The sequence below is a fragment of the Mercenaria mercenaria genome, chromosome 1 (genome assembly GCF_021730395.1).
Source record: "Mercenaria mercenaria strain notata chromosome 1, MADL_Memer_1, whole genome shotgun sequence".
Taxonomy (NCBI): Eukaryota; Metazoa; Mollusca; class Bivalvia; order Venerida; family Veneridae; genus Mercenaria; species Mercenaria mercenaria.
The window spans coordinates 28,985,711-29,012,205 of NC_069361.1; the positions used below are offsets into that span (position 1 = coordinate 28,985,711).

General features: G+C 35.9%; 1 protein-coding gene across 1 annotated transcript in view; it reads left to right on the forward strand.

Moving 5' to 3' along the window:
• The window catches only part of LOC123542642 (cleavage and polyadenylation specificity factor subunit 2-like), a 176,695-nt gene that overhangs the window by 127,472 nt on the left and 22,728 nt on the right, over positions 1–26,495 (forward strand). Inside the window, exons 10-11 of the mRNA XM_053538095.1 lie at positions 10,527–10,694; positions 13,252–13,352. Of these exons, the coding sequence (XP_053394070.1) occupies positions 10,527–10,694; positions 13,252–13,352 (269 nt within the window). The remainder of the gene's footprint in view (positions 1–10,526; positions 10,695–13,251; positions 13,353–26,495) is intronic.

Here is a 26,495-nt window from a genome sequence, read left to right on the forward strand (position 1 = left end):
AATCAAAATGGATAATTGAAAGTGGATGGACTTCGGGATAACAGACATGATTTTTAAGGGGTTAACAAGTCTGAAATAGAATAAATGATAGTTTTAACTAAAAAAGAACTGCATTTATTAATATCGGTTACACTATATATTGATACTCAGCAACATTTAAAGACATGTATCTCTAAACGCAAAAGTAAGTATACTTTAAATTGACATCACTTATAATATGATTTAACAATACCTAACATATGACAAGGCTATCGCCAGGCCCATTATAATATCTGTAAAATATCAGTTCTTTCGTCCATCCGTTACAAATTGTATGTGGCAATCTGCGCTGTAAAATTTTAATATTATAAATTGTCATATTCAAATTTTATCATGTGCGAATATATACCTGCCGATAATTGCCTCTTCTGGCAATGCCGGAGGCAAATGTTTACTGGAAAAATATATAAAGTCATGGGCAGTATCTTAGTGTCAGCTGTCAAATTGTAGTTTGTACTTTCAACATTTTTATTTCTGCGAGCCACTTCAATTTTAGAGAAATATATTGGGTTTAAATACTTGTATAATGTCAAGCAAAGTTTTACTAGGCATCGACCGAATGTTCATTTTATTTATTGTAACAAAATCTCTCTTTAGTTGGGGAAAAAAACTGAAAACAAACTGAAACTGGTAGACTATACTGTCAGTACATCAATCATTAGCCGACTCAGGCCCTTCAGGCCTTTGATTATGACTTTCTCTTTTGTGATATGTATTTGATTAGCTCTCCTGAACAGCCATTGGTGTAAAAAGTGGAACAACTGCTTGATGAATCTTTATCAAACTTGATCTTTAGCATTCTTATGAAAGTCCTTTTGAAAAATTCTTATCAAATGGGGACACTTGGCTCCTTTAAAGGGACACTAGAGCTGGAAATAGAAATATCTTTGATGGCTGCTAGACAGGTTTCTGTAACATCAATGTATCAAAGTTGAAAGTTCCATAAGGCTTTTAATTTTATGTTAACCCTTAGCCTGCTAAATTTCTAAAGTGGACAGGTCCATCATTCAATTTGGGCAATACCATTTATTATTCCAAGGGGTCTTCACTGAAAATTTACTGGCTGAATAGCGAACAGTGCAGACCATGATCAGCCTGCACGGATGTGCAGGCTGATCTTGGTCTACACTGGTCGCAAAGGCAGAGTCAGTTGCCGCCAGCAGGCTAAAGGTTAAAATTAGATGATAAAAAAGCAGTTGTCCAAATAGAGAATATATATACATAATGAAATGGTTAGAAAAACACTCAATATTTTAATTATGACAAACGAACTTACACAGTTTGAGCCATAAAGGGAGGTAATCAAATCAATTGATTCCATAATACCTTCTTATATGTTGTCCAATATTCAAATTTATTACAAATGTTGTAGAAAAACAATTATTGAAAGTGGGGATTAACAAGAAAATAATGAATATTGTCTTCACATTTTAAACAATGGCATTATGGACATTTAAAATCAGATTTTCTAAACTATTTGTTTGACTTGTCCTGAAAAGAATACAACATGCTTTTAATGAAATACACAAGTTTGAACAGTAGAACTTTGGCTGATTTCTCTGAAAATATTTATATACTTGTGCTGCAGAGGTTGTAAATGTTTTCATTGGAGGAGGGAAAACTGATAAGTAAATGGAACAATGTTGATTTGATGTAATGTTGACAGTTTTTTATGATGTTTTGTACTTTCCACTCACTCCATCAGATTATATAACAATATATGATAAAGAAATGCTGGCAGGTTAATTAAGTGTGGGAGGATGCTGTAGATATTTAAATTACATTTCATTGTGGATGCTGCAGTGCAACATTCAAAATAGAACTGATGAATAATCTGGAAATCTGGAAAAAATGCAGCAGATCAAGGGCATATTTTTCCTTTCTTGATTGAAATGAAACATCTTCATCAAATACCTAAGAATTTTCCATACAAAGATATAGCAATTTATATACTGTCCAACCTGTAGCTGGCTAAGGGAGTGACATAACACAGCTGCTTGAGGCCTGTGGATGCTTGTGATAGGTGGATATTTTATCAGGAATACTGGCACCTTCATATTACAGGTGGCTGCTTGTGACAGGTGGCTGCTTGTGATAGATGACTGCTTGTGATAGGTGACTACTTGTGACAGATAGCTGCTTGTGACAGGTGGTTGCTTGTAACAGGTGACTGCTTGTGATAGGTGACTGTTTGTGATAGGTGGCTGTTTTGACAGGTGACTGCTTGTGATAGGTGACTACTTGTGATAGATGACTACTTTTGATTGGTGACTGCTTGTAATAGGTGACTACTTGTGTCGGTTGACTGCTTGTGACAGGTGACTGATTGTGATAGAAGACTACTTGTGATAGGTGACTACTTGTAATAGGTAACTGCTTGTGATAGGTAACTGCTTGTGATAGGTGACTACTTGTAATATGTAACTGCTTCTGATAGGTAACTGCTTGTGATAGGTGACTACTTGTAATAGGTAACTGCTTGTGATAGGTAACTGCTTGTGATAGGTGACTGCTTGTAATAGGTGACTGCTTTTAATAGGTAACTGCTTGTGATAGGTGACTACTTGTAATAGGTAACTGCTTGTGATAGGTAACTGCTTGTGATAGGTGACTGCTTGTAATAGGTGACTGCTTTTAATAGGTAACTGCTTGTGATAGGTGACTACTTGTAATAGGTAACTGCTTTTAATAGGTGACTGCTTCTGATAGGTGACTACTTGTGATAGGTGACTGCTTGTAATAGGTGATGCTTTTAATAGTTAACTGCTTGTGATAGGTGACTACTTGTAATAGGTGACTGCTTTTAATAGGTAACTGCTTGTGATAGGTGACTACTTGTAATAGGTAACTGCTTTTAATAGGTGACTGCTTCTGATGGGTGACTACTTGTGATAGGTGACTGCTTGTAATAGGTGATGCTTTTAGGTGACTACTTGTAATAGGTAACTGCTTTTAATAGGTGACTGCTTCTGATAGGTGACTACTTGTGATAGGTGACTGCTTGTGATAGGTAACTGCTTGTGATAGGTGACTGCTTGTAATAGGTGACTGCTTTTAATAGGTAACTGCTTGTGATAGGTGACTACTTGTAATAGGTAACTGCTTTTAATAGGTGACTGCTTCTGATAGGTGACTACTTGTGATAGGTGACTGCTTGTAATAGGTAACTGCTTTTAATAGGTAACTGCTTGTGATAGGTGACTACTTGTGATAGGGGACTCCTTGTGATAGGTGACTGCAAATTTGCAATTAAGGAAACCGTTAACGAACAGCATGGATCCTGACCAGACTGCGTGGATGCTGGTCGCAAATGCACTATGTTGGTTTTCTCATGGTGTGGCTCAAATGTGATCAGTGTCTGAATTTAAGTGGCGGCAAACATCCTCTCTTAAACTTTCAGAAATTTGAAAATTATTGAGATTTTTGTCTCATTAAGGAATCATTGCAACAAATATTCTATAATATCTTGACAATCTTGAAGACTTCAAGATATTGGATTACAAGTACCAATTACATTAAAAAGACGGATATGAAAATTGCAAATTTCATTGATTTAGAATAATGGAAGTTCAGGATTTTGAAAGTTTTCTAAATCATTCAATTTACTGATTCTTGGCAAGCATGAACAAGACTATAAGTGAGTTTATTTTAAACTATTACTTTTATAGGCTTTAAATCCTAATTGCATTATAATTGTTCTTTTCTTTTTCTATAATTATTTGAATTTTATGAGAGTACAGTCAAACTTGCTTGAGAGTCCACATCTATTTGAGACCACTTTCATGGAGAGACCACTTTATTCAGTTCCTTTTTGTGTTGTTTAAGAAAAGTTTTGTTTTATTAAGAGATCATGTGTGTTTTATCCTTCCATAAGGTAGTCTTAGTAGTCTCCTAATGCAATGTTTGCAAGTGTACTTTGCGTGTTGCACTGTTTCTCTTGCAAAAGTATTTGCCAACTCGTGAAAGAGATGTTAAAATGTTTTTGCAGCAATCGTATTGGAGTGTGTAATCAGAGAGGAAAGTAGTCACTATGAATTCATATTCAAGTTAATAATCTATGCATGGTCTCAGAACTTATAGAGAACCATGAGCATTTATCAAAATTTAATAAAACATGAATTTAACAGAATAAAAAAAGAATGACAAAAGTGATAGGTATCTTTTTTGATATGAAAACTCTGAAAATATAATTAAATTTCCAAACATTTTGATCCTTATATCAGTATTGCAAGTTACTTATTGAGCCGTTGACAAAAGCTCTCAGTAGAAACTTCCCAGATACAGCATAATTATATTAAGCTCGTTGGAGAGTGGCAAAGACTTATGCAAACATTTCATAATGTCAAATATAAAGACATGTTACAAAATATATAAATGTACACCCTGTTATGTGAGGTGCCATAAGGTAACTCACAGAGTTCTTACAGTGTTACCGCCAACAGTCGAAAGATGAATAATAATATTATCATTAATCAAGAGATTTCATATTGGCCTAGTTATTTGTCCTCGGGCAGTCGTATTGGCCCGAGGCCTATGGCCTCTGGCCAATATGACAACCCTTGGACAAATAACAAGGCCAATATGAAATTGCTAGATTAATAACATTATAGATCTGGATACAAGGAAAGACCAAAAAGCTACTGTGAGTAGTAATAGGGATAACACTGCAATTGACTTAATTATGTCTTGTTTACTTGTATACATCAGCTAAAGTTGACTTGGGTTAGTTTAACTGTGACAAGGAGAAATGTTACAAGTATTTATCATAATTATGTTATGTTCATATATACTGACGAGATAAAGAAACGCCTCATTGAAATTTGGCGTTATTTTTTTCCTAACGCTTTTAATTGTTGTGAAATGTAGTAAATCTACATGTACTCTGACCGACAAACACAGTGAACAAAAACTCGCGCGATTTCATTCAGCCATTTGTTCACTTCATGTACCTGGTCATGATTTCCTCGTGCAGTCCGTGCATGTAAACCATGTGGTTTGATTGAACGATTTTTGCACATGTGCATGTGTTATACGACACACAACCATATTTTCAGCTATTCTCTGAAAAAAACATTAGTTTTCGTAATGCCGAGGCTGAATTCTGAAGAGAGGGCTCAGGTTTTGGCTATGCTTGAATGTGGGCGAACGCAGGAACAAGTTGCTAGACGTTTTAACGTCTCTCGTTCGACAATTATGCGTCTTATTCGACGTGTTAGAGACACGGGAACGTCTATCGGTAGACCACGTTCAAGTAGACCGCGTGTAACGTCAATACGACAGGACAATTATATACGTCAACGTCATTTACGTGACAGATTTGTGACGGCGCAATCTACGTCACGTATAGTTGTAGGTAACCGTGGACGTCCAATTAGTCGACATACAGTGAGAAATCGACTCAGAGAACGCGGAATTACCTGTCGTAGGCCCTACCGCGGTCTAATTCTAACGTTACGCCACCGTCAACAACGTCTTATTTGGGCCCGCAACCATCGCGGCCAGCGTTGGCAGAACGTAGTGTTCAGTGACGAGTCGCGTTTCAACTTGTGGAACGCCGACGGACGTATCCGTGTCTATAGACGACGCCATGAACGCTACGCAAACAATTGCGTTTTGGAGCACAATCGTTACGGTTGAGGTGGAGTAATGGTGTGGGCAGCAATCAACCATAGGTTTAAGTCCCAACTCGTCGTTTGCCAAGGTAATCTCACAGCCAGGCGTTACATCGACCAGATATTACGTCATGTAGTTGTCCCTTTCTTCCGTCAACGTCAATGTTTAGTCTATCAGCACGACAACGCGCGACCTTACGTTGCACGCGTCGTCACCAGGGACTTTCTACAGGCTAGAAACATTAATGTTTTACCTTGGCCGGCGTGTTCACCGGACTGCAATCCGATTGAACACGCGTGGGATTATCTCGGACGGCGGTTACGCCAACGTCAACCCCAGCCAGCAAACGTCCGGGAACTGGTAGCAGCGCTGCACCAGGAGTGGGCCAGAATCCCACGGTATCTGTTACGCAACTGGTGCGGCTCTATGAGGCGTCGCCTTGCTGCTGTGGTTGCTAGCAGAGGTTGCCACACGCGCTACTGATTTTTCTAATGCAATTTCTCCGACCGGGCTATTAAAATTCAAGATTTAAGCATAATGCGACAATGAAATGATTTCTTATTGACCATAAATTCTTGTAAAGCATCTAATTTGCGAATGGAATTGTTCTTTTCTAATTTTGAATCACGGTTAACGAAAAATTGTATACCGAGTTTGAATGAGGCATTTCTTTATCTCGTCAGTGTATATCAGCTACCTTCAATTACAGGTATTGTAAATGCAGGTGGTAATTATTATGTATCTTGTTCATTGTACATAACATATTTATTATGTTTACAATCCTGGTTTGATGTGTGATGGATAGCTAACTGTAACTTGTTGTAGAACTCATTAGGTTTGTATAAGAGAACTGGGGATCAATAACAGATCAATATAAATTGTAATTATAATAGATAATTAATGAAAATTATGGAAATGTGGTATTATTTTTGGTTTGCAATCTTGAAGATAGCCAAATTAGAAAACAGTTTTTCTAATGGTTTGCATATGTCTGAAATATTCAGTGGAATTTTTACATGGCAGTGTGATAGATTTTTAGCACTGATATTTTGAAAAAAAATAAAGATGAGGTATTGTCATCACTTGACTGGGGTCGGCGTCAGCGTTGTCTGGTTAAGTTTTGTGTTTAGGTCAGCTTTTCTACAAAACTGTGAAAGCTATTGCTTTATAACTTGCACCAATTGTTTACCATCAAAACTTGACTCTGTACAGCAAGAAACATAACTCCATCCTGCTTTTTGCAAGAATTATGGTCCCATTTGGACTTAGAAAATATCAGATTTCTTGGTTAAGTTTTGCTTTTATGTCAAGTTTTCTTTTAAACGGTAAAAGCTATTGCTTTAAAACTTAAAGCAGGTATTCACCATTAAAAGCTGACTGCATGAAGTGATAACTCTGGTTTGATGCCTATTGACAGGATCCTGGTAGACAAAATAAGGTTGATAGAAAGTACAAACATGATATTGTACTCAATTATTAGGATATTTCTGAATGTGTAAAATCTATAGATATCATTACCTGGCTGTAATTGTTTATTATAACAACCTAGTGAGTTTATACTGTATTTATGTAGCTGAAGATTTTCTGTATGTGTTATTAATTAACTCAACTCCCAGAAACCTCTCATAAAACAATGGTAATGACTAAGGTATGAATTGCTTGAATTCACAATAAATCTGTAACTGGCAACAACATAGGACTGTTACATGCAAAACCTGTCAGAACAGACTCATTTTTTGCTCTTCAGTTTCTTTATAAACTAGAGGTTCTATTAAATTTATTCTCCTTCAAAATAAACAGTCCAGAAATTAAGAATTACCTAAACCTTTTGGAGAAGTCTTATCAGTTATTTTCAGTTGAGAATATAAGAGCATACATACTGTATTTTCTGTTTATATATCTTTCTCTTCCTACCTGATTAAATCATATTAATGTGTTTTTAGCTCACCTGAGCACGAAGTGCTCAAAGGTGAGCTTTAGTATACGCCCTGTGTCCGTCGTCCGTCGTCGTCCGTCCGTCCATCCGTCGTCAACAATTTGACTGTTAACACTCTAGAGGTCACATTTTTGGCCCAATGTTAATGAAACTTGGTCAGAATGTTACCCTCAATAAAATCTTGGACGAGTTCGATATTGGGTCATCTGGGATCAAAAACTAGGTCATCAGGTCAAATCAAAGGAAAAGCTTGTTAACACTCTAGAGGTCACATTTTTAGCCCAATCTTAATGAAACTTGGTCAGAATGTAACCCTCAATAAAATCTTGGACGAGTTCGATATTGGGTCATCTGGGATCAAAAACTAGGTCATCAGGTCAAATCAAAGGAAAAGCTTGTTAACACTCTAGAGGTCACATTTTTGGCCCAATCTTAATGAAACTTGGTCAGAATGTTACCCTCAATAAAATCTTGGACGAGTTCGATAGTAGGTTATCTGGGGTCAAAAACTAGGTCATCAGGTCAAATCAAAGGAAAAGCTTGTTAACACTCTAGAGGTCACATTTTTGGCCCAATCTTAATGAAACTTGGTCAGAATATTACCCTCAATAAAATCTTGGACGAGTTCGATATTAGGTCATCTGGGATCAAAAACTAGGTCATCAGGTCAAATCAAAGGAAAAGCTTGTTTACACTCTAGAGGTCACATTTTTGGCCCAATCTTAATGAAACTTGGTCAGAATGTTACCCTCAATAAAATCTTGGACGAGTTCGATATTGGGTCATCTGGGGTCAAAAACTAGGTCATCAGGTCAAATCAAAGGAAAAGCTTGTTAACACTCTAGAGGTCACATTTTTGGCCCAATCTTAATGAAACTTGGTCAGAATGTTACCCTCAATAAAATCTTGGACGAGTTCGATATTGGGTCATCTGGGGTCAAAAGCTAGGTCACCAGGTCAAATGAAAGGAAAAGCATGTTAACACTTTAGAGGTCACAATTTTGGCCCTATCTTAATGAAACTTGACCAAAGTGTTAATCTTGATGATCTTAAGGTCCAGTTTTTATCTGGGTCATGTAGGATCAAAAACTAGGTCCCCAGGTCAAATCAAAGGAAAAGCTAGTTTACACTGTAGAGGCCACATTTATGACCATATCATAATGAAACTTAATCAGAATGTTAATCTTGATGATCTTAAGGTCAAGTTCAAATCTGGGTCAGGTGGGGTTAAAAACTAGGTCACTAGGTCAGATCAAAGGAAAAGCTTGTTATCACTGTAGAGGCCATATTTATGACTGTATCTTCATGAAACTTAGAATGTTAAACTTGATGATCTTTAGGGCAAGTTTGAATCTGACTCATGTCGGGTCAAAAACTAGGTCATCAGGTCAAATCAAAGGAAAAGCTAGTTAACACTTTAGAGGCCACATTTATGACCATATCTGAATGAAACTTTGTCAGAATGTTAATCTTGATGATCTTTAGGTCAAGTTTAAATCTGGGTCAGTTGGGGTCAAAAACTAGGTCACTAGGTCATATCAAAGGAAAACCTTGTTAACACTCTAGAGGTCACATTTATGACTGTATATTCATGAAACTTAGTCAGAATGTTAAACTTGATGATCTTTAGGTCAAGTTCGAATCTGGGTCATGTCGGGTCAAAAACTAGGTCACGGGGTCAAATCAAAGGAATAGCTAGTTAACACTTTAGAGGCCACATTTATGACCATATCTTAATGAAACTTGGTCAGAATGTTAATCTTAATGATCTTTAGGTCTGTAGGTCAGGTGAGCGATACAGGGCCTTCATGGCCCTCTTGTTTGCATAAGTCTTTGCCACTTCCTTAATGTCTTGTGATGTTTTTTTTGCAGTAAATTTTCAACCAAGATGAATAAATTTATATATAGATCTAAGAAATGTACTGTTTGATCCTTTACAGACTCCTCCATGAAATCTTACATTATTTAGTGACTATGTTTAAATATGATCTTCAAAGATATTATTTTCACACACTAATTCATTATTGACTCTACTACAACTATTGTTGCTTTTTTTTTACATTTGAGAGTTCAGTTTATAGACGTGTCTGCCGATTAAGGAAATCAAATTTACTTTGCTTTATGTAGGTAAGAACCTGACTATCATACTAAATGACATTACCTGAATAACGGACCGTTCCATTAATATGAATTAAGGCACCGCCTAGCATAGGGATTTATCTTTTATATATCCACTTACAAGGAAATATTCAACACTCAAAAAAAAGTGAAACTTTGCTCTAAACAGAAAGTTTACATTTAGTGTCATCATACCTCTTACAGCAAATATCATACTTTGCAAAATTTACGGGAAGCCGTGACGGTGACGTCATTCACCGCGTTCTCGCACTGGCTTCAGGATTTTTTTGTTTGTTTGCACTCCACGCAGAAACTTGAAGGCCTTTACACATCCTTACTGTTTTAAAAGTGTTTTTCATTTGCATGTACTATTTTGTATTACAAAAAAAGAGGTAAAGAATCATGTTTACGAATTTCTCTGACTGATTCAGGGTGCTCGGATGTTCATGTAGACAACCAGTCTGCGGCGTGTATATAAACCGGAACCAGAAAACATCGAAAAAATTGCCTCAGTATATGCAGACAACAAAGACGAATAACTATATATGGACGTTACCGTCTCGGGGATTTTCATCACCTATTAAAGTACAAAAACATTGCTGACCTCAAAACCGCACTTAAGTGTGACCATGATCACACTGTTTGACACCATTGTCTAGCCTTGATTGTATGTGGGACAATCGAGTAAATAATACTGAATATGATGCAGCATGGCACGGCAGGTATAATGTTTACATGGGTATTTTTTCAGATTTTGTTTGAATTCTTGAAGACACAGCTTGAGGTCACTTTAATTACTTTTAAACTTTTTGTATTACAGGTTGTGTTATGCAGTGAGCCAGACTTGCAGAGTGGTTTCTCTAGAGATTTGTTTGTGGCGTGGTGTGGCAACCCGAAAAACAGTATCATCCTAACAAATAGAACATCACCCAAGACACTGGCACGATGGCTCATAGACAACACAGACAAGGAGACAGTTACCATGGAGGTTAGTTTTCAGCTTATTTTTGAGGACTGGTAGTGTCATCAAAACTTATACTTTTTAGCTCGACTATACGAAATATGGAGAGCTGTCCTACTCGACCCGGCATCGGTGGTGGCGTCGGCATCCTTCTGCGTCCGCACTTGGGTTAAAGTTTTGATGCACTTTCACTTTATCTCTGTAATTACCTGATGGATTTGTTTCAAACTTAAAATAGTTATTCCTCATCATCACTCACATCATGGCACAAGGGCCATAACTCTCACACCAATATTTCATGAATTATCCCCCTTTTTACTTAGAATTTCCAGTTAAAGTTTTGATGCACTTTCATTCTATCTCAGTTATTACTGAATGGATTTGATTAAAACTTAAAATAGTTGTTCCACCTTACCATCCACATCATATGACACAAGGTCCATAACTCTGGTACCAATATTTCATGAATTAAGTCCCCCATTTACTTAGACTTTCAGGTTAAAGTTTTCATGCACTTTCACTCTTATCTCATTTGATTCAAACTTTCAACATCATATGTCACAAGGGCCATAACTCTTGCACCAATATTTCATGAATTATCCCCCCTTTTTACTTAGAATTTCAGGTTAAAACTTCCACTCTATCTCAGTTATTACTAAATGGATTTGATTCAAATTTAAAATAGTTATTTAGCATCATTACTCACATCATATGACACAAGGACCATAACTCTTGCACCAATATTTCATGAATTATCCCCCTTTTTTCTTAGAATTTCAGGTTTAAGTTTTGATGCACTTCCACTCTATCTCAGTTATTACTAAATGAATTTGATTCAAATTTAAAATAGTTATTCAGCATCATCACTCACATCATATGACACAAGGACCATAACTCTTGCACCAATATTTCATGAATTATCTCCCTTTTTACTTAGAATTTCAGGTTTAAGTTTTGATGCACTTTCACTCTATCTCAGTTATTACTAAATGGATTTGATTCAAACTTAAAATATTTGTTCCACTTTATCACCCACATCATATGACACAAGGTCCATAACTCTGGTACCAATATTTCATGAATTATGCCCCCCCTTTTACTTAGACTTTCAGGTTAATTTTGATTCACTATATTTCAGTTATTACTAAATGGATTTGATCGGAACTTGAAGTTGTTATACCACATCGTCACCCACATCATATGACACAAGGTGCAGAAATCACTCTTGCACCAATAGTTTATGAATTATCCCACTTTTTGCTAAGAGTTATACTTATTTAATGTTCTTTGTCTCTCTTATTACTTAATACTTTTTTTAGCCCGCCCACTTAGCTCAGTAGGGAGAGCATTGGTCTACGAATCGCGGGGTCGCGAGTTCGATCCCCGAGCAGGGCGTATGTTCTCCGTGACGATTTGATAAAAGACATTATGTCTGAAATCATTCGTCCTCCACCTCTGATCATTCATGTGGGGAAGTTAGCAGTTACTTGCGGAGAACAGGTTTGTACTGGTACAGAATCCAGGAACACTGGTTAGGTTAACTGTCCTCCATTACATGACTGAAATAGGGTTGAAAAACGGCGTTAAACCCAGAACAAAACAAAAACTTAATACTTTTGACACAGACTCAAGCTATTGTCCAATATCTTCATTCTTATTGGAGTCAATAAACACTCTAGTGACAGCTCCAGCTTCCTCAGATGTGCCCAGTTACTGTATTCAGCATTGAAATAGTCGAGCGCACTGTCTCATGTGACAGCTCTTGTTTCAAAACTTCTATTTTAGATGTCTAATTTTATACTAAAAACTAATAAATGCACTTCACACCATCTGTCTTTTTCACAGTCATAAAATGTTCAGTTTCTCTTTTAAACAGTTTTTCTATTCAATCTGTAGCCAGAATGAATATTTACAAACAATGGCAACATGTTTTTATCTCACATTCTGTAGCTTGTTGTGCAATTAAATCACAAAGCACAGCACTCAAGGGTACATTTTAATGTAATAAAATGTATTAGTGCCTGATGGCCCAGGTATATAGATATAACTTACATATTTATAAATAGAATTCTGTGGTTGTTATAGCTAGTACAAAGACATATATATCCCTGACATGTTGCATGCTCAAGGTGCTAGATTGTTCAATCAAAAAAAAGTCCACACACAACATTCAGACGGGTGACCCCTGCGCGTGAACCATGACTATCGACCAATGCAAATGCGACTCGTTTTCGAGTTTAGCCTGTCTACTTTCATTTTCTTAACTTTTGGGTATAGCTCAAGGTCGAGTGACGTCATTTTCTTTATTGTCAAAAACATACCTATGCTTGGCGAGATTGCATGAAAATGTGCCCGGTGTCCTAAGGATATATGGAATACAGACCTGTGAATAACAGCAGTATTTCTTACATGAATCTTGTCTGCATTGCTCTCTATGATTTGTATTGTCCAAATTTTAAAGAATTGCACTAGTATCCAAACAGTATGGCTGTATTGTTGATCCAGGTACCACACTGGACACATCAGAAAAGCCAGAATAACTTCCTATGTTCATAAAAACTTGAAATGCTGTATTATTTTACAGGTACGTCGGAGGATACGTCTAGAGGGAGTGGAGTTAGAGGAGTATCTAAAGAAGAAACAGGAAAAAGACCAACAAGAGAAAAACAAGAAGGCTGTCGATAGGTAAAGATTGAAAAAAATGTATTTGCCGTAATCTTGCCATTTATGTACCTCCTGGCCATTTTTGTCAAGTGTTTTGCCAGGTTGTGTAGCTGGCTGTTTGTAGTTGTTTTCCAAAGTTTCACAAATAGACAACCATGATTCTTGATTTGTTTCGTTATTAGTCACAATAGCACTATCCCGGTCAAATGTCTTTCCAGTTTTTATATACAAGTTGCCCTAAGAGCATTATTTCAGGCACAGATTAGCACTTCACTAGCAATTCCAATAATTACCAAACCAGCTGGATGGCTTCTTCACACTAAGCTCTTACCACTAGAGGCAAGGGGCAATGAAAATGATTCATACCTAAACTATTCTGGCATATTTTGCATAGACAGCTGTAGCATTCTTGGGAAAGCTTTGGGGGGTGCGGGGATGGCATTTGTCACATTGACAAACAGATTGTTTTGTGACCCAGCTGTATGTTATTGAGTGTTTTTTCCATTGGTTGAATTAGATAGATTATGTTTATGAAATTTTGTCAGAATGATTACCTTGATGAAATCTAGGCCAATTTCAAAAATGGGTCAAAAACTAGGTCACTAGGTCAAATTAAAGAAAAACCTTGTGTGTGCAATAGGGGCTGCATTTTACACTGGATATTCATATAATTTAGTAAGAATGATAGCCTTGATGAAATCTAGACCAAGTTTGAATATGGGTCATCTAGGGTCAAAAACTAGGTCGCTAAGACAAATCAAAGAAAAACATTTTTATATGCGACAGAGGCTGTATTTTTATGCGCCCGAAGGGAGGCATATTAGTTTTCAACTGTTCGTCCGTTCGTCACACCAATGTCTGTTAAATCGTCCCACCAATGTTAACTTTTTGCACGAAGGCACTTTACTTGCGAACCAATGCACCCAGGACCTTCAAACTTCACATGCTGATAGTACTTATTGAGTACACAACCCCTACTGACTTTGGGGTCACCAGGTCAAAGGTTAAGGTCACAGGGGCCAATGTTAACTTTTTGCATGAAGGCACTTTACTCATGAACCACTGCACCCAGGACCTTCAAACTTCACATGCTGGTAGTACTTATTGAGTACACGACCCCTACTGACTTTGGGGTCACCAGGTCAAAGGTCAAGGTCACAGGGGCCAATGTTAACCTTTTGCATGAAGGCTCTTTACTCGCAAACCACTGCACCCAGGACCTTCAAACTTCACATGCTGGTAGTACTTATTGAGTCACAACCCCTACTGACTTTGAGGTCACCAGGTCAAAGGTCAAGGTCACAGGGGCCAATGTTAACTTTTTGCATGAAGGCACTTTACTCGCGAACCACTGCTCCCAGGACCTTTAAACTTCACATGCTGGTAGTACTTGTTGAGTACACGGCCCCTACTGACTTTGGGGTCACCAGGTCAAAGGTCAAGGTGACAGGGGCCAATGTTAACTTTTTGCATGAAGGCTCTTTACTCGCGAACCACTGCACCCAGGACCTTCAAACTTCACATGCTGATAGTACTTATTGAGTACATGACCCCTATTGTCACCAGGTCAAAGGTCAAGGCGCTGCGGGGGCATTTGTCACCATTAGTGACAGCTCTTGTTTAATTGAGGTTCATGAAATTTGGTCAGAATGATAGCCTTGATCAAATCTAGGTCAACTTTGAATATAGGTCATCTTGGCCCGAAAACTAGGTCACTATGTCAAATTGAAGAAAATACTTGTTTACACTTAGGAGACCACATTTTTGGTCCGATCTTAATGAAAATTGGTCAGAATATTTGTTTCAATGAAATCACTAGGTCAAACATGTTTACACTATTATGGTATGTTTCTCAGGTGAGTGACCTAGGGCCATCTTGGCCCTCTTGTTTTATTTTTTAATTGAAGTTTTTTTTTTTTTTTGGATGAAACCAAACAAAATTACATAAATGGTTTAAGTCAGGGAAACCATTCATACATGCGGGTCTTGTGCGTCACTCTTCATAAATGTACAGTTGCTCATGGTTTCTCCTGTTTTGAATAATTGTGCCATTGAGTAGCTGTCACTTGTTTTCTTTTTCCCCCACATATCTATTGTAAGTTCTAACAGCAATTAGATTGTTTGGCCGAAGGGTACAGCTACGAAAAATAAAAATGTATTAAAGAAATACTTTAGTAAGTAGCACTCAACAATCTGATTGTCTTTCTGTAAACATCTGCTATATCTCTTCCCACACAAATTAACCTGTCACCTACAATAGACAAATATTGTAAACACTTTTGATAATGAAATAACTCTTCAATAAACCACAGAAAAATCCAGAAATATGTCAGCCAATTATCTTACACACTAAGAAAAACATTCTTACAAAGTAATTTGTCACTCCCTCAAACAAATCTGTTTTGTGCAAACCAAATTGACATTTGTTTAGACAAAGGGATAAATGTCTTTCATAGAAGCGATTGTTTTGTTTGTACCAGTTTAAAAATCTTAGAATAGCATGAATCATGAAGTGAAGGTCTTTCATTTTCCAATGAATATATTAGTTCTGTATTTATTTTAAGGAACTTTTGTATAAAGTGACTTGAAACTGCTAATGTTCAGCCTAAACAAGCTAAGCTTTGAAATTTAAGTTGTGTGTATTGTTAATTTCTTTAAACAACTATTGCCATTGACAGTCACAGTTTAATATGTTCAATATTTAAAAAGGTAATGCATAGATGTTGCCGAAAACTTTATCAGAATTTACTTATCTCCTGTTTCAACTTGATATATTTTTCTAAACAGGCTCAGTATTCCATGAGCCTTTCCTAATAAATAGCTGAAGGTTACATGTTGAATTATCTATTGAAATGAGCCGTGCCATGAGAAAACCAACATAGTGGGTTTGCGACCAGCATGGATCCAGACCAGCCTGCGCATCTGCGCAGTCTGGTCAGGCTCCATGCTGTTCGCTTTTAAAGCCTATTGGAATTGGAGAAACTGTTAGCGAACAGCATGGATCCTGACCAGACTGCGCGGATGCGCAGGCTGGTCTGGATCCATGCTGGTCGCAAAGCCACTATGTTGGTTTTCTCATGGCACGGCTCAAATAATGACAGAATCAGACTTACCACTCTTGTACTACACAAAGGAACATTCTGTTTCCCTTACATTTAGTTATTGCATAATAGTAATTACATAGTATGTATATAAAGTTGTGAAAATAAGACTGATTTTTAGCTCACCTGTCACGTAGTGACAGAGTGAGCTTTTGTGATCGCCCTTCGTCTGTAGTCCAGCATAGAGACCACATTTTGTATTTGATTTTAATCAAACTTGCACACAACAAGTATGGGCATAATATCTCGGTTCCTTTCGAAAACTGGCCAGATCCCATCGTGTTCCAGAGATATGGCCCCTTAAAGGGCCAAAATTTGCCATTTTTGGCTTGTAAACATGATAGAGAAAACATTTTGCAAACAACTTTAATCAAACCTGCACACAGCATGTATTGGCATAATAATTGGTTCCTTTTGAAAACTGGCCAGATCCCATCATGGGTTCCAGAGTTATGGCCCCTTAAAGGGCCAAAATTTGCTATTTTTGGCTTGTGAAGACGATAGAGACAACATTTTGCAATCAGCTTTAATCAAACTTGCAAACAACTTATATAGGCATAAAATCTCGGTTCCTTTCGAAAACTAGCCAGATCCCATCATGGGTTCCAGAGTTATGGCCCCTTAAAGGTCCAAAATTTGCTATTTTGGCTTTTGCAGATATGAGACTTCATTTAGGGTTTTTTGTTTTTGTTTAAAAATTGCAAATATCTTAACACTTTAAAAATCTTGGATTCCCATGAATCTGTCAGAACCAATCATGGGTGGAGTTTCTTATCTGATTACCTCCCCTATTTTAATAAAAATGGATTTTATCAGAAGTACTTATAGGACTCATTTAAATTTCAAATTGTCTTTGTTGGATGAGACAATCAGGGTGATAACTAGGGGATTTTTGTCAAATTACCTCCTTTTTTAAAATTAAATGGGATATCTTTTAAAACAAATGAGATATTATCTGAAATTTCTTTTTTTGCCATCAATTGTTTGGGGTAATCTTTGAAATACTGGGGGATAAATTTATGACAAATTACCCCTTTTTTTTTTATTTAAAGATATCCCTAGCAGTTTCTAAATTATTTGAGTTTGGTTTGAAACGTTTTTAGTTTCCGGTAAAAATATATGTTGAAACCTTGTTAAAACGTTTATCAATTTGAATATTTCTGTTTTTTTGTTGAAAAAGTTTGTATTGAATTTCTACCCATATCCAATGCATGATTCCCTCCCCCTTTTAATAAAAAGGTTTTATCTCGTAAGTATTTATGGTCTTTTTGAAATTTCATTATTGTCTTTTTTTGGCTTAGACAATAAAGGCGATAATATTTAAAATTTAAAAGGGGGTTTTCTCAGAAACCCAAAGAAATTTATGTTTTGAAATTTTTTTTTGCCTCAGGGGGATCGGTCAATCATAAAAAAACTTTTGGACTAAATTTTGCAAATTACTCCCTTTTTTTTAAGTAAAAAATATACCTCACCCGTCTAATGAGTTTGGGTTTTAAATGTTATTTAAGTCTTCAGGTAAAAATAGTCATTATAAAAAATCAGCATTTGAGTTGGAACCCCAAACTTGATATTAGGGAAATTTGGCCCATAGTTGTGATCCATAGGTCAAAGGCATTACAAGAAAATATTTATCCTGATGATATTTAATGTAAAAGCCCAGTGCTATGAAAAAACTTGATTTTATTAAGAGCAATGGTACTCAGGTGAGCGATATAAATTTTCAGGGCCCTCTTTTTGTTTTTAAGCATGCTTAATTCCCCTTTACCCCTGCGCGGAAAGTGTTTCGCCTTTGTGCCCTGCAGACCGTGAGGTGATATGGTTGCTCTGGTGTATTCAGCGTATTTAGTTCTTTTTTCATGAAACCCCTTCAATAATAAAGGTAACGCACAAATTGAATGATGGAAAGTCCTTTTTTAAAAAATTTGTGGAAAAAAGGTTCAGACATCTTTTCATACTTACTTTCATTTTGAAGAAAATGTTTTTATTTAGCAGCAATAAAAAGCAGTGACTTTCAGACTCCTCTTGGTGGTCCTTATACAGGTTATCTTATAACAAAAATTTCAAGAAAAAATTTGACATTTTTTTGTCCCCCAAGGAGACTTTTTGTTTTTCCCTGCCCGTCCGTCCGTCCTTTCCGTCCGTCCGTCCGTCCTCCGCCCGTCACACTTATTCCGGCAAAAACTGGGGCCTTTGATAGAACTTAAAACTTAAAAGTTTGGGGCTGCTGGATGACGACCCCTATTTTTTTTGGGGGGTCCTCCGTAAAAGGTCAAGGAAAAGGGGGCCTAACTTTGAAACCTTTTCCAATAATAATGGGAAAAAACCCTTGACCAGAAATTGAAAACTTCTAGGATGTTTGGGCATAAAGGTAATGACCCCTTTGATTTTGGGGTCACCCCGTCAAAGGTCAAGGTCACAGGGGGCCTAAACATTAAAAAACCATTTCCGACAATAACTAGAAAACCCATTACCCAAAATTTTTGAAACTTCATGGAAGTTTGGTCATGAAGAGTAAATGACCCTTTGTTTTGGGGTCACCCGTAAAAAGGTCAGGTCCGGGGGCCTGAACTTGAAAACCTTTTCCCAATCAAAAATGAAAACCCCTACCCAGAATGTTGAAACTTTGGGTGTTTGGTTTTAATCGTAGATGACCTTTTTTGTTTGGATCCTCCGTAAAAGGTCAAGGTACGGGGCCCTGACATAAAAACCATTTTGATCAAAATAGAGAACCACTTGCCCCCAAAATGTTGAAACTTCATAGGTGATTTTACATGCAAAGTAGTTTACCCCTATTGATTTTGGGGTCACCCCGTAAAGGTCGGCACGGGGCCCCTGAAATTAAAAAACCTTTTCCAATCAAAAACGGGAAAAAACCCTGACCCAGAATTTTAAACTTAAAGGGATGATTGGTCAAAAAGGGTAATGCCCCTTTTTGATTTGGGTCACTCCGTCAAAGGGAAGGGTCACGGGGGCCTAAATTAAAAAACCTTTTCGATCAAAAACTGAGAACACTTGCCCCGATGTTAAAAATTCTAGGTGATTGTACATGCAAAGTGATGACCCCCATCTATTTTGGGGTCCTCCATTAAGGTCAAGGTCACGGGGGCCAAACATTAAAACCCCTTTTCCCGGCATAACTTAAAAACATTTGGGCCCCATAATGTTGAAATTTAGGATGTTTGGGTCTAAAAGTAATACCCAAAACGATTTTGGGTCATTCTTGGAAAAAGGTCAAAAGGGCCCGAACTTTGAAAACCTTTTCCGGTCAGTATTTGAAAACCATTTGACCCAGAATGATGAAATTTTCATGGTGATTGGTATGCAGAGTAATAAACCCCTAACGTTTTGGGGTCACTCTGTTAAAAGTCAGGCCAAAGGGGCCAAACGGGAAAAAACATTTCCAATAATAACTTGAGAACCTCTCGACCCGAATGTGAAATTCATAGGATGTTTGTTCTGCGGAAAAATCCCCTTTTTGGTTTTTGGGGTCACTCCGTTAAAGGTCAAGGTACAGGGGGTCGACCATTGATAACCAGTTCGATAAATAACTTGGGGAACCACTTGCCCCAGACTGTTAAAACTTATAGGAGTTTAAAACATGCAGAGTGATCCCCCTATTGATTTGGGGTCGCTATTAAATTTAAAGGTCACAGTGGCTTGTTTTTAAAATTTTTTTTTGGAAATAACTTGAAAACCCACTTGACTACAATGTTAAAAACTTAATAGGATGATGGACTGCAGAGTAGTAACCCCTTTTATTTTGAGGTCATTGACAAAGGCAGGTCCGGGAGTCTAAACAGGTTTGAGAACCACTGGCTAAGTGTTAAAATTTAGGGGGTTACGGAATGCCAAGTAAATGTCCCTATTGCAGCCAAAAATCGTGTTCTTTGACTTTCGTTTGCCCCCCTTTTTGACTTCTTCCCTATGGGATTTTGTATTGGGGGAGAATGCGCTTTTTTACAAAGCATTTTCTAGTTTATTAATTTTCATCCCGGCTGCCTCATCAAAACATGTTTTTAAACAGTAAAAATGAATTTCGAAAGAAAAAAATACCCCACAAAATCATTTAATTGTGCAAGCAAAAAAAACAAAAATACGGGTCAGGTTCATAATCGCACATGTGGGGGGGAAAAACAGTCTAATTTGTTAGAACACGGAACTTTAAAAACCCTTATCTAAAAACTCTCAAAATATTTAAAAAATTCCCTATGTGAAAAAATTTTCGGGCCCAACCCAAAAAAACATTACAAAATCTTTTTATTATACATTTTTTGTTTGTATTAAGAAATTTTTGGTTATCTTTGAATTTAAAACCCTTTGCCCCTTACGGGTTTTAATGTAAAAAAATGTTTGAAGGTAACCCAAAAAGTTATGTTCCCTGTTGTGCCCACCTTTTTAAAACCCTCACCTAAACATTTTTCGGGGTGAGGTACGTATTAGTGAGGTGGATGGTCTGTAGCTTGCCATTGACATAATTTAACTTCTTTAAATTTACTCAAAACATGGTTGAATTATTGTACCTAAACTTAGTCTGTACATAAACCTCTAAACATCTTCCTTAAATCCCCCCGGGGATTATCCCCAAATCCCCTAAAGTTTTTTTTCCCAAAAATTCCACTTGGCCCCTTTTACATTTGTCTTGAAATACAGTCATGGTTTGACTTAACTGGGCTATTGTAAGTGACAAGTGAAAAATTAGCATATTTCTTAGGAAAGAAATGGCCATGTATCTCTAGTGCCCCGATTCGGGTTTTGATTATTAGCTGAAGCTTTTAAAAAGAAAAACGATTTGATGTGCAAAATTTGGGAGGAAAAGGAAAATTCTAGCAAAAGAAATTGGGGGTCTTTGTTTAGGGTAAAAAGCTTTTTGGGAAATAGAAGTTGTTTGTGAGTATTTACATTTTAAATTTTAAAATAAACCTTTTTATGGCATATTTCTTTTTATGAGCTTTTTATCAAAATGTCTGAAAAAACCTTTTTTTAGCTTTTATCTAAAGTCTGAAAAAACCCTTTTTTATGACAATTTCTTTTTTGAGATTTTATCTAAATGTCAAAAAACCCTTTTTTAGTTTTTTTAAAGTCGATAAACCTTTTTATGAGATATTTCTTTTTTGAGCTTTTTATCAAAATGTCTGAAAAAACCTTTTTATGGCTTTTTATTAACGTTAAAAAAAAATAGTTTTTATTCAAAAGGGGAAATGTATATTTTTCATAAATTTTCGAAAAAAAGATAAATTAATTTTAAGATAACCCCTCCTGCCAATTTATAACAAAAGGAGCAAAACTGCTCATACAGTATTTACAGGTTGGAGAAATACCCTAGCAACAAGACCTCTCCCACTGAAAACATCCTTGTGCTTTTCAGTATGTAGGCCAAAGTCTCCAATTTTGAAACATCTTTGAACAAATTAAACAATATTTTTTACACAAACAAAAGGGAAATTTGTGAAAAAGGCAATCCTTTCTTTCAGACTGTAAATTTAGTGAATATATGTTTAAAAGTTCCGAATAGCTTCTGTTTTTTGTCATTGTCTGAAGTTTCTTGTTAAAAACGGTTTATTGCCTTATATAATACCAATTTGTTTGCTTCTTCCTTTTTGGGGGAACTGTGGTATTCTGCCCCTGTTTTCATTATCCCAGGATACTTAGTTTTCCCACCCCCCTGTGGGGGGGTGGCAGGGCAAGATCAAAACTTTTTAAGTTGGTAGAGGAATAGTTAAAGTATCTTGTCATGTCAGTGAAATTGTCGTGTAAAAAAAGGAGTGTGCATAGAGGTTTCGGGAAAATTTTTTCAATAATGGTAGAAAAAAGAAAAAAAAAAACAGCAAGGCAATAAACTTTTTTGGGATACCAAAGGGTATTTTTCACTGTGCGCATCTTGGTATCCACACTTCTTACTCTCGGTATAAAAAGATTTTTTACCCATAGAAATTTTTATTCAGTATGCTAGGGTTAGGAATTTTTTAAAATTCATAAAACCCAAAGTTGTTAATTGGGAAAAAATTTTTTTTTTTTTGTCATTTAGCAATTGTTTCACTTTTTCCCCTTTTGCCCATTTTAAAAGTGCTTTGTTTTAACAAAAAAAATATATAGACATATCATAGCCAAGCAAAACTCAAAAAAATATAGTTTTTTAAAAAAAGTTTGACTTTTGAATATAAGTATTGTCCGGAAAATCTTGTAGTGGACGTTGTTTGTAAATTTGGGAAAAATTTCAAATCCTTTTAGAAATTATAAAAGAAAAAAATTTTAGCAAAAAACACCGAAAAATGCAGTATTTTGTTTTTTAAGCCAGAAATTAAAAAATGGGGTTTTTGTGGCACTAAGGGCATAATGGTTTTTTTGGAAAAGGAATTTTTTGGCTATCAAAAAAATGTGCAGAAAAAATCTGTTTTGTGGCCACAAAACATTCAGTCAATGTATTTTATTTTTTTGCAATAAATTTTGTCTTTAAAATTAAAAGCTTTTTTTTTTTTTTTAAAAAAAAGGGGTTTTTAAAAAATACATATCCAATCAAGGGTTCAAAAAACAGAAGTGGTAATTTGGAATGAATAAAGTAGTAGATGACGTTAAAAACAAAAATTTAAAAAAACAAAATAAAACGTTGCTCTTATTCATGTAATGACTTTGTTTTGGTTTCTAAAATGATTTTTTCCACTTCATGGGCATTTTTCGCTGTGGCTTCATAAAGATGGGTTTCGCCCCATTTTGATATTGTGTTTTTGATTTACAGCTGATGCTGTTTCATTAAAATTTTTTAAATGTTCTGGTTTTTGGGTTCATGCAAAAGGGCTGTGTTTTGGCTTCATACAGGGGTTACTGTTTCGATTATCAGAGTGGTGTTTAAAAATTTGGGTTTATATCGATAATTATGTCTCCCACCCTTTTCAGATGTAGGTGTTTGGGAGACATGGCTTTTTTAAAAACAGCTTAGTTCTGTTTTTTAAATTTCAGATGACGGTTTTTTATTAGACAGACAATGGTTTTGGGGTTCATCGATGATCTGTTTTGGGTTGAACAACAAAGCTGTTTTTTTCTTCTACAGATGATCGTTTTGGGTTTTCCAATGCATTTTTAAGTTTAACAATGTCTTTTTTTTTTATACAGCAAATGCAATTTTTTTTAAAAAGGGGTGTTCAAAACTAAACAGGATCTTTTTAATGTTTTTTTTTTACATAATGGGTTTACTTTTATTTAGTATTAAAGATACAAAGTTAAAAATTTTGTGATTGAATTTTTCCATTTCCCCTTTTATACCTCATAAGTTCTTGAAATAAAAAATATCATTTTTAACAAAACAGACAGTTGAGACAAGTTTACCCAAGTTGAAAATAAACATGCACGTCCTTGATTGAAGAATAAATTTGTTTTGGGTTATTCAATAATTGAAATTCTGTTTCTAATGATTCCAGTGTTTTTTGCTTTGCCCCAACTTGACCCCTTTCCATGAAAAGCCAAGGTTACTGTTGTGATTCATTTTTTTTGGTTAACTGCAAAAACAGGGCTTAAATTCTTTTTTATATTTTTAAAAATATAAAACCCGTAAATTTTTGCAAAAGTCTTTTTTCTTATAAACTAGGTATGTTTTAAAACCGGCCCCTTTGGGGCAAGGACCTCACCACAAGGAAGAGGCCCTTTTTTGCCTAATTAATGAAAATTTAATAAGACTTTTTTTTGAAATTTAATTTTTTTGTGTTGGGCCCCTTTTGGGTTTTTACGAGTTGGGGTTTTTGGCTTTATAACAATGTGTTTTGCTTCATCAGATAGCTGTTTGGCTTCAATAACAAGCTGTTTTTGCTTCATCGATGTTGTTTTAGTTTAAACAACAAAGCTGTTTTTGTTCATACAGATAGCTGTTTTTTGGGTTTAAAATCTTCTCAAAAGCAGCTCTAGTTCGTTTTAATTATACGATGACAGTGTTTTTTTTATACAGACAATGCTGTTTTGGCTTCATACGATGAGCGTTTTTGGTTCTATCAGCAAAGTTTTTTTGCTTCATCGTGACGTTTTGGCTTCACACGTGCATTTTTTAGTTTCATACAGATGACGTGTTTTATTTATACGACAATGCTTTTTGGCTTTACAGATGATGCGTTTTGGCTTGAATCAACAATGCTGTTTTTGCTTTTACAGATGAGCTGTTTTTTCTTCCCCCAGATCATTTTTTAGTTTCATTTCAAAGACTTTTTGGTTTATACGCAAAAGCAATTTTTTTTAAAACGGGGTGTTCAAAACTAAACCCGGATCTTTTTAACTGTTTTTTTTTTACATAAGATTGAAATATTTTATTTGGGATTAGAAAAAAATATTTATTTGGTTTTTGAAAGATTAAAAAATTTTAAAAAAAGTTTGTGATTGAATTCTCCATTACCACCCTTCTTAACCTTCAGTAAATTCTTGAATACAAAAAATTCATTTTCAACAAAAAAACAGTTAGATCAAGTTTACCCAAGTATGAAAATAACACATGCACATCCTTGATTGAAGAATAATATTTGTTTTGGATTATGTCAATAAATTGAAATATCATGATTTGCTAATGATTCCCAATAGTTTGTTTTCTTTGCCCCTTTCTTGCCTGTCCCCGAAAAGCCAAACTGTTATGTTTATGATTCTTTTGGTTTTCTGCAAATAACAGGGGTTCAATCTCTTTTATTATTTATAAAAAGTTAAACCTTAATCTTTGCAAAAGTCATTCTTCTTATGAAATCTAGGTCATGTTTGAAACTCAGCCCATTGGGTCAAGAACCTCATCACAAGGTCCAGAGGCCTCATTTTCTGCCTACCGGTAATATACATGAAACTTAATAAGAACTTTTTTTATGAAATTTAAGTTTATTTTGCTGTTGGGCCATTTGAGTTTTGGGTCAAAAACTAGGTCATCTTCATTAATCTTCTTAAATGCTTTCCTTGAGGGGTTCTGTCTCTTCAGACTTGTATAGAAGCAAAAGCTCAAGAGCTTCCATTACGTCCCGTGTACATTTATGGGATGGTTGACATTTACCGGTAAACTTTATCAATGGGAAACCCCTACTTCATTAAAGGTCACTTTTGAAAAATAGAAAAAAATTGGCAAAAATTTTTTACCCCGTCTTAAATTAAACTTTGGGTTGAATGTTTTTCTTTACAATATCTAAATGGGGAAAATTTGAATCTGGTAAACCTGGGGTTTTTAAACTTATATAAACAGTAAGGTAAATTTAAAAAAACTTTTAACTTTTATGAAAACACATGTATTTTTTCATTTGAAATGAAAAAAGAGGTCTTTTGGGCAAATACAGCGATCATTTTTTATCACTCCCGAGATGGACTTTCTAAATTTTTTCTGGTCTCTTAAATTTAAAACTAAATACAATTGCTCCTTTCATAACAGTGTTTATACATAGTTTCAAGGGGCAGTAATGAGGTTATCCTTTGGGCCCGGGTTGGGGGGGGGGGGGGGGGGTGCGGGGGGGGAAAAAAACAACTTTGAATTTTTGAGGTTTTACATTGTTAATTTAGAAGATCGAGTATAATTGAAAACAGAGTGGGAAGGGTTTAAGTGGTGCCAGTACCCTGGAACCTCTAAACCAAAACGACTCTCATTAACAAGAGGTATCTCTTCATCTTTAAGTAGAACCTAATCCAGACAGTTTTCATACTAAACTCAGTTAGTCTCTCTGATTTTGTCAGTTTTTCAAGCAGAAATTGCCTCACTTATAAGCAAAGCACTGTTGTATGTAATTGTTCTGCTCAAACAGGGTCGCATATCCCATCCAGTTTAACAGCTAAGCATAATTGAAAAAGTACCAATCAAATCAAACCTCCTTTACCAAAATTGCAATCACTCTTTGATCCTAAACACCTCCTGTAGGTCTGAAAATGATAAAAGTAATTTGATGTAAATATAGAAATTAGCATTGTTAAAATCTTGACTCTCGTATTTTGGCAAAACCCCGATTGGTTTCTTCAAGCAGGGGAAAAAAACATACCCAATGTTTCCCAAAACAGAAAAAAGATTGAAAAGGGTAAAAAATGGGGAATGATCAGTAAGGTAGCTGATTAGCAGGTCCCTTTTTTTTTT